The sequence below is a fragment of the Aplidium turbinatum genome, chromosome 2 (assembly GCF_918807975.1).
Source record: "Aplidium turbinatum chromosome 2, kaAplTurb1.1, whole genome shotgun sequence".
NCBI classification, from domain to species: Eukaryota; Metazoa; Chordata; class Ascidiacea; order Aplousobranchia; family Polyclinidae; genus Aplidium; species Aplidium turbinatum.
Genome location: NC_137473.1, coordinates 48,616,668 through 48,626,665, shown reverse-complemented (window position 1 = coordinate 48,626,665; position 9,998 = coordinate 48,616,668). Strand labels below are relative to the sequence as shown.

The window sequence follows — 9,998 nt, the reverse complement described above, 5'->3', positions numbered from 1 at the left end:
AGATTAGACCAGGGATGGGCAAACGATAGCACGTGGGAAAGACCGGGCCCGCTTCTTTGGTTAATTTGGATCGTCAAGTAATTTTGCGAATGCTTCTATTTCCAAATTATAAGCAGAATTTTTGCAGCAGGTATTGGTGTTATTTTGAGATCTTGAAAAGATCTGATTTCGACAATCAAAAGCATAGTAGCCTGCAATAAAATGACAAAAATTGAGTAACCAAATTTTCCAGGTTTGATTTTTAATTGATTTATTTGTTTTTAGTTGGCATTTTTATTAAAATTGTTTTAAAATCAACGGCATTTGTCAATTTCTGCAAAGTTTTAAGAAAAACGCATTTCTGAAACCCATAAAATTCTTGACACGAAAAGGAGGAGCTTGATCTGTTTACACGACACAAGCGAGAAGTGTAAACGTGTCTACCGAAAGACTATTTTGAGTCGGAATTAAAGGGCATTTCCTCACTGCGGAAAAATGTCTATTCGCCGCACTTTCAGTATGTTCGGCTTGCTGTTCGTCATGCTGCACCAGGTAAGACAATTTAAAACTCCATTTATAACAGACTGCCGAATGGTATAAAAATAAAAAAAAGTTGTAGAGTGATGTGAATGACGGTTGTTCAATGCCAGACCACAGCGAACTTATCAAAAGTGTGCTTAAAAACAAAGGTTAGTAGTAGAAACAAAAGTGTGGGAATAATGCTCACTTCATGCGTCCCACATCTTACCCCACTTTTGCCTCAAAGCGAATTCAATCTAGAGTCTTCAATTTATTTTACTTGCAACTTATAAGATAAGTTAACTTTTGTTACGCAATTTTACACGCAGTGTATTAGTTGACAAAATAAAAATGTTTCCTTGTTTAAACAAACAAAACTGATATTATAAACCTGATCTCTGTTCTGTAACCAAAATCGGCTTGGTGACTAATTTTTCTTTGTTGCAGGTAGTCAGTCTTTGTCCGGTCGAGTGTGACTGCCGGGATGCGCCGACCAGTTGCCCGCCAGGTATCAGTTTGATCACCGATGGTTGCAACTGTTGCAAGACTTGTGCGCGACAACTCGATCAACAATGCAATGAAGATGGCGATGTATGCGACGTCCACAAAAATCTCTACTGCGATTTTTCGGTATCTAGAAGCGGAGACTGGGGAGTTTGCAAATGTACGTTTAACCAGTGAAGTAACTAGAAAGAAAATTGTTAAAGGGTCAAAAGAAACCGTTGAAATGGGGACATTTTAATGTTTGAAATGAAGAGTTTGTTTAAAAATACGGGCACTGAATCCAGTCAAGCATTTATGAAACATCATTCAACATATAATACAATGTCATCAAAACGTTGTTACAGTATTAAAAACGTTTTTGGAAGGGAGGATAAGAGTTTGGGAGGAGATTGCTCTTCCAATCCCCATCTTTTCTTCCTTGGCTCTGACTTTACTGTAACAATAACAACGCAAAGCTTCTTAGTGTTTAGTGTGACTATAACAAGAAAACGAATGAGTTGATTTAATATACAGTATGAATTTCTGAATTCATTCATAGCTTTCGTTTCTATGTTCTTTGCTTTGTCCTTGCAGTAGCCTACACTGGTCTTTGAACTTTCAGCTCCCTGAAAAAGTATCGTTTAACAACCCTTAGATTTGCAGGTCATGTGTGAATAACAGGTTTGAACATCAGACTATTGTGCGTTAGTATTCTCGTGCGTTCTTGGCAGGGGGTTCCGGGTCATTTTTATTGCTCTGATTTCAAAAAATATATATATATATATTTTTTTTTTGTCCAAATAATGTCAATTTTTTACTGAATTTCCTTTCAGCTCGAAGTGGCAAGCCTTGCTGGAACGGAGAGGTTCTCGTAACGAGTGGTACAAGGTTTGAACCTTCTTGCAAAAAGAACTGCTGGTGCATCGATGGTGCTGTGGGCTGTATCCCTATGTGTCCTCACGAAGCAAAACCCCCTCGTACTGACCGATGTCCAAATGCTCGTCTGCAGAGCGTTCCGGAACAATGTTGCGATCAATGGACTTGCCACTCTTCATCTGGTGAAGACTTTATTCTTCCTCTTGATGAGTTTTGGGATGAGTATGTGAACGATCACGAGGAAGACCCGGCTTCTTATAACACTTCTCCAAGGACATCGATAAGTAACAACATCAGAGATGGTACAATATATGAGGATGACAGTGAAGAGAGTGTGGACGAACTTAGAGATTACCAGTTATCCCAAGACACTATCATTGAAGATGGCAATGATAACATTGAAAATACGTGGCATAAAAGCAACATCATTCCTGGTGACGTAAACGGTAAGCCGCATATCTTAATATAAATGCAACATTTCGTTCATACTACTTGGCAAGATTACAGATGGAATTGAAAATATAGTTGAAAATTTGGCGCTTATCTACAGTATATCATAATAAGATTCGCTAAGGTAATTCGTAGCTTTGGTCTAAAACCAAAATCATTTTAGCAGCCTGTCAGTCAGAATTTATCAGCAGGAGCAATATAAAAAAGGTGACATTCCTATCACCGTAACTGGTACAGTTTTATCTTCGCAACTCTGGTACTAAAATGCGCGCAGACCTAAATACGTATCAATACACGTAGGTTAGGTTGCGAGCCTATCATAGAGATCTTATCAAGTGATTTGTCTTGATAATTTATATTATTAGATTTTCATGACACACCACACAAACTTTTAATTGGTGTTTTTCTTGGTGATAGCTGAGTTATTGAAAGTTAATGTCTTCGCAAAATCACTCCATTACGTGAACTGATCCCAACTGACCTTTTCGTAAACACCCTAAATAATGGTTTGACATGTGACGCGCTGGTGTAAAAGTATTATTTGTGCAGACCAGGCATAAATTTAATTGATATTTTTCACAGTCAAGAATATTTCGCAGTCTGCTAAAACTTAATCAGACAGACAAATAGAATTATGTGCCATGATTATCTAATAAAACACACCATAAGTTTTCAAAAAGGTGAAAAAATGTTTTCGTAAAAATGGCTTTATCTTTTCACTGCCGGTGGTAAAGCTTTGCACAATTACCAACTGTCTTGGATGCTACCAAATACTACTTAAGCCAGAAATTGAGCCATGTCTAGTACACCCATAATCAGCTAAGAGTCATTCACGATTCTACTACCACAAGAAAATGAGTAGATTCTACTACCACAGGAAAATGAGTAAAATCATAGGCCTGCTAATTTAAGATTAGCGGTAGATTTTCCGATGTTTGGACATACATTAATGATCTTCTTAGTTTTACTGTATTGTCCTGCTCAGTAACATGCTAAAATTTCTCTTCGTGGTTATGCTTTTTTGGTCTTCAGTAATCGAAACTTAATAAAACATAATGTCCGTTTTGACTGAAAATTGTCGAGAAGGTGGTTTTATTATGCTTTTATTCAGGGGGCAAATAACAAGAAAAAAGACCCAATCTACAGTTACTTTGTTAACTATATACATGAAATTCTTCATTTTCACTGAATCTAAAGTTCTGAACTTTTCACTTCCCCGTCTAGAAAACCTTAGGCCTACTTCAACAGTAAACATGTGTGTTCGATAATATTTAATCTTTTATTCTAATTTTTTTCAATAATGACAATGTTTTCTCACTGCAAACCAAATCTACTTATATGGACTGTCACAAAACTTTCGTTCTACTAAAAATCATATGGGAAAATACAATTGTATGTGTAACTCGCTGCAGCCTAATGACTTTACCACAAAATGCAAAACAATTTATTTAAAGCCCTCTCCGTCTATGTTTGAATCGTATTTGTTGTATTAGCCTGTACCGATGACATTAAAATTCCAAAGAGCGAAATATTTATGAGCATAAATAGAATATGAATGTTGTTATCGTAAACATTTATAGAGTTATAACCTACAGCACTTAACCTCGCAATTTTTCTAATTTTTTGTGTAAATTATAAAAATGTAGCGTGAAAGCTTCCAGGCATTTCATGCCAATTGCTTTTCAACATTTTTTATTCGCAAATGATTCATTGCTTGCTCTCACACTATCTATGCCGGGTAAATTTTCTGTTAGTATGTGGCGTAAAACAATTGAAGAAAAAGTTTAACTTTTTGTTTATCGAGGCGGATACGGTATTTTTGAACATGTCACATTAAGAACAAAAAGTTGATTGATTGCCAGATAGTTTGATACTATTTGGCAATGACTTTGTACTCATGGTGGAATTTTGGTCCTAAACAGTCAACAAGCTGTAATTGTGGAGAAGGGGGCGTTCTTCCCGGCTATCAGCACAAGGCTGAGCACTCACTAGTACAGCGAGCAGCTGCGATTCGCCAACCATAACGGTGTAGCTTCCACGCTAGCCATTCAGACCATCCAATCAACAATATGTTTCTCGGTCTTGCTACAAATCGGCTGCCGAGAAACAAGCTGTAATTGCTTATCAGAAGCATTTATCTACCAAAATTCAAATATCTCTTAACACTTATATAGTAGCCGTCTGATATTCTGTTTCATCCATAATCTGACAAAGAAGGGTTGCCTAAATGAGAACCATCGTTTGGCTCTCTCATGGCATGATGATACACGAAGCTAGCTTGCAAGAAAACTAGCTTATTCAATGCGATAGTGACTGATTTTAGTTTTATTAATTACAAATGTTTATTTTCTTGTAATTTACAGCTCAGTTGCAAAAGGAAGGAAGCCTTACCAATGGAAATAAGCAATGCCAGGCTCAATCTACAGCATGGAGTTCCTGTTCAAAGTCATGCGGACTTGGGATATCAACTAGAATCTCAAACAACAACCTGAACTGTGAGCTGGTTAGAGAACAGCGCTTGTGCCAAACACGGCCTTGCAACGACACTCGATATAGCCCAAAGGTAGGCCTATAGACAAAGCATGATCAAAGTTTTTTCACCATTTGGGTGGCTTAATTCTAACAGATTCAATTGAAAAACTATTTTCTAGAAAACGGATATAAAACAATAAATTTCTGTCGTGATTTGTCCAAATTAGGCAAATACAATGCTTACTATCAACTATTTTAAAGTGTTTCTAAGGTCATTTATACAATAAACGCCAAAAACTTTCATCGTATGCTATTCTGTTGGTCTAAAGTACAAAATATTATTTTTCCAGAAAGGGCGTCAGTGTCTTCGTCACAAACGGTCACGCAAGCCGGTGACTTTGAAATACGCAGGTTGCTCCAGCTTACGGAAAACAAGACTGAAATACTGTGGGGGCTGCCATCACCAAGAAAAGTAAGTAGACATTTTATGCATGAAAGACTGAAACCACGACGGATTACATGTTTATCATTATGCAGCAAGTACCTCTCCACACAGAAATGCATGATACAATATCACAAAAGTTTTGTACACGGAGGGTTTTGTAAAACCAGAAACGAAAATTCATAAGCTATAGTTTACAAATAAACTTGTCAAAATACAATAATGTAAAAATTATTTTACTTATAATGTCTTTATTGTAGCAGCCTATGACGTTGTTGGTGTTTTTTAGGTCTACAAAAGAGTGCAATGTTAATTCTTTTACTTGCAAATACAACATTATTTTCTGTTATAGATGCTGTACTCCAAAGTCAACCCGTAACATCCGTATTCGTTTTCAATGCAAAAATGGTGAAGTATTTTCAAAAACCATAGCTGTGATCAAAAGTTGCCACTGCCATAGAAACTGCGCTTCAATTAATCCTCCTCATCATCAAGCAATTGGTCTTCCTCTGTTTGGAGACATGCATCCTCCTCACGATCGGTGAGAAGACAATCTGTGTCAAGACGAAAGTCCAAGAGGTCAGAGTCATCAGCATGCCAGGGTTTAAGGTGGTCACCATTCGAGACAAGGACTGAGTTATTTTCAATAAACAATGAATTTCAAAACGATTAAAACAACGTTAAAGCTTGTGTTGTTTCTTAATGTTGAAAGTTTGAGATGTAACGAAACCAGCTCTCGAGCAGAGCTCTTTTTGTTTTTTATCATTTTACCGTGTCAACGCAAACATCGACTATAGCATGTATTAAAGTGACATGACTCGTTCGATTCTAGATCAAAGCCTATTATTTGTTTTTGTTAGTTTATTGTAGAAAAAGCTTTAAATCATACTATTACTTATTTTCAAATATATTTGGATTGTTTTGTCAGTTTTGACGCTTGTATCAATGCATTAAAGACTTCATGTTTTGTAATTCCCTAAGTCAATACTGCAAGTCTTGATTTCGCAAGTCAAGGATTCAACATTAGTGCTTTATTGTTGAATATATGTCTTCAGCCATTAATCTGATGTAAAGGACTGGTTTTGTATTCTTATGGGGCTTGAATTTGTCCAAGCTCATCTGACGTTCTTTTAGAATATAGAAAATGTTTTCAGCTATTTTTCTTTTCAGTAGCTTATCTCTTGCTTACTTTTTCAAGATACTTTCATCCAGACCACTTATTTTTAAACCAGAATTTGAGAATTTATGATACGGTTCATCTTTCTTAGTTTTTTGCTTTAGCAAATTCGCTTTGATAGATAACGTTTACCCTCATTATATAAATGTAGGCTACTCCCGATTGGATCTTTGGTGTCTGATGCACAGTTAACACACTTACTGCGTTTCATCAACTTGCGTCTTTTTTGTGTAGACTATTTTTGTTTTGCTCACAATTAAATCTGAGTTTGCAAAACATGTTTGTGTGCTTTTTCGTGCTTAAATTCAACTGTAAAGGTTTTTCTCTATTTTGTTGATATTATGGAGTGTAGTTTTCTTTGCATGATATAAGTTCAATAGCCAATTTCGTGTTTTAAGCTGTGTTATAATTAATATACTGCACATCAGTCGTTCCCAACACCGCAACACGAAGTCCATAAATTCAATAATTAGAATGCCAGAATTTAGGAGTAGGCTACTTTGCATACTTTTCATCACTGGTCACTCTTACAAGTTGAAGTGGTCTTGATTATTCTTTGAGAGAGGCCTGTGACTCGGGACTTTTCAACAGCTCTGCCGGTGACTACAAAAATATTGGGAACCACTGCTTTATGATATACAGCAAATATGATTTTATTATTTGCATGGAAATAAAACAATGACTTTTTTATGTCAAGTCGAATACATGTTCTGCTTTATCATTGAAATAAGTACCTAGACTAAATAAATGAAAAGAAAAATCTACAAGAAATTACCAACCATAGTTTGCATTTTCTGAACTTTTCGGATGCTTCATCCGGTAAAAACCCTTGTAACTTGTTTATCTTGTCACTACCCAATACACGGTAATGAACATGAAGCAATAAGTAATCAGACCCTTTACAAATGTGTAGTTTGATTGATTCATTATATAAATCTTCATCTTCGGACTGAGAAACCTTTATCCTGATAGTTTCCTATACTTGTAGAAACTTTGAACGACTGACGCAGGCCCAGTTAACAAAATTTTCAGTGTGAAGTTTCCGCTTAACCAGGGCCGGATTAAGGTTTTGATGGACCTGGGGCTATATGGTTATTTCAGGCCTATATTTCCTTCCCCTCATTGTACCAATCACAATTAAAATGCATTAACAAAAATTATACCGGAAGTAGGCCTACAGTATTTACTTATTAAACACATTCAAATGACTTTTTTTTTGATTTAGACAAAGCAAAGCTGTTAATAACATCATCGGTGTCTATTCTTTCCAAAATTTCGTTTTCAATGCAGAGTAGCCTAGAGCTTAGGAAGGCAACCTTTTCTTGCCCATGGATGAACGCAGTTGATTCTTTACTCTTTTCAACACTGAAAATGAGCGCTTGCCTGAACAATTAGAAATCAACAAACAAAGATACATTCTTCGTACAAACAGATACGTTAGAAATGCATACATAAACTCATTTTCATTGATGAATCTAAACATTTGAGTTTCTTTGCTGCATTCGCTCTTAAAATGGTGTTGTTATAGCAGTGCAGAAAAATGAATCATCTCTTCAGGCAGTGATTCTTCTAGAATCTAGATCATCTGGATAATAGTGAAGCAATGTTTTAGCACTCTCTTCAATTTTACAGTTAGACATGGAGTTTAATTCCGCCAAAAACGAAAATCTTATTTGAAGACGATCGTATGCTGCAATTCAAATTTCATACACAAAGTAATTTAGTCAATGATTGGCAAATATGAGTCTACTTTAAATCTGCTCGATGGATCAAGTGATGTGTCTTCAGATCGGTACCCGGTCATTTGGTCGACAGGACGTTTGGTCGACAGACATTTGGTCGACAGGACGTTTGGTCGACAGGACGTTAGGTCGACAGAACGATTTATTTTAGGGTTAGGGTTAGTTAACTAACCATAACCCTAATCTAACCCTGACTCTAACCCTAACCCTAACCCAAAAATGAATCGTTTGTCGACCTCACGTCCTGTCGACCAAACGTCCTGTCGACCAAACGTCCTGTCGACCAAATGTCTGTCGACCAAACGACCGTGCACCTTCAGATCCACCTTCATTATCCAAGCATACTTTTCTTCTCTTCATTCTTGAACTTTCTTCAACATAATGATGACAGTCACTACTCTACCCTTTTCTTCGAATTCTTGAAATTAGGATCTTAATGTTTGAACAAAGCCATGTAGACCCTGAAGCAAATTTGTTGCCTTATTCAAAGTAATTTTGCTATCCTGCAGCGCCCGACTAGTTTTATGAAACCGCTCCATTATGCACGACCATAACTCAATTAAAATAACGGTTTCAAGCTTTTCCATTGACAAGATAAATCCCTAGGCAGTTTCTTTAGTTTGTGATTGTTCGTCATTGTCATTAGACATTGCTTTCAAGACTTGAAGAACTGCTTGATAACCTTTCTTAGCGCATGTACTGTATAACGTCATATCGTGCCTCTCAACGTGTATCAGACAAAGGCTTAATTGTTGGCAAGTGAGTTAAGAACCACTAGTTTAGGCTACATAGTTAGCATTCGTTCTATGATTTTCATCCTTCATTCTTTCTATCTTGATAATAAACGTGTCAGTTGTTATCGGTGGGCCTATTTTTTTGGTGGGCCTGGGGCTGTAGCCCCGTCAGCCCCCACCTTAATCCGGCCCTGCGCTTAACTATTGTTGAAGTGCTGTCTGTGAATTATTCCATCTACTAATGCTCAAGCGCACATCTGAATGGAGAGCTTTCCTTGAAGCGCGCACTTTCCGAGAGTCCAACCAGCGCGCTTAATCTTGAAGTTTCTTCTTTCATAGTCAGGCTTTTAACCAACAGCTATTGGGTGTGGGGCGTAGTTCTTTGCTTCGATTATGCAATTAAGTCAGTGAAAGGTAAAATTAGTTTTTCAGGCTCCTGCAGTTTGAATAATGTTACAATATAAAGGATTTTTTTCTTGTCTCGTGTAAAAGACGTCATAGTTTTATTTTCATCTACCAATACGCGTAATCCGAAAAAGGAGGTAGAAAATTTTCTCTCTATTTCAGAAATGTTTCACAACGTAATACAACATTTACACTTTTACCCAAACTAGAGAGGATAGAACGAAGTGAAACCTTTTCACAATCGATTAAATCCTTCTCGAGATAATGTCAAACCTTTGAAATTGTAGTGGTTTCCCTCAGATGTTAATACCAGCAACTCTTAGGTACAACCCTTTCAACTTTACAACGTTTGAAATTGCCAGTAAAGTTGCACAAAACAATTGAGATAACCCAATTTTTATAACGAAAAGAGTCAGTAAAAAAAATTTTTGTGCAGGCAGTTATCAGGTTACCTCATGGGTATCGTTAGATGCAGTTAATTCGTTTCGTCGCTACAGTATATTTGCTAGAATAGACGCCTTATCAGTTAAAGCGCAGATTTGTACCGTACTTTTTGTCTTTTCAACCAATATTTTTCGTATTGTTGATGTGTTTCTGGTTAGGCTTATGATGGTACAATTCTATACCATACTCTTTCATTCAATTTTCCTTTTATTTCGCCTTTGATTGTTAGCGGCGAAAAGGAGGCATAGCCTATGTTACAATCACATTGATAAAAA

At 36.6% G+C, this 9,998-nt stretch overlaps 1 protein-coding gene across 1 annotated transcript; it reads left to right on the top strand.

The window, feature by feature from the left end:
- The first annotated feature begins 392 nt into the window (after positions 1–392).
- Positions 393–7,049, top strand: LOC145765296 (CCN family member 1-like). Its single transcript, XM_082577098.1, has 6 exons — positions 393–531; positions 946–1,162; positions 1,815–2,303; positions 4,671–4,870; positions 5,130–5,251; positions 5,574–7,049. The coding sequence occupies exons 1-6, from the start codon at positions 475–477 to the stop codon at positions 5,764–5,766; spliced, it is 1,278 nt and encodes a 425-aa protein (XP_082433224.1). The 5' UTR covers positions 393–474; the 3' UTR covers positions 5,767–7,049.
- Positions 7,050–9,998: the final 2,949 nt, after the last annotated feature.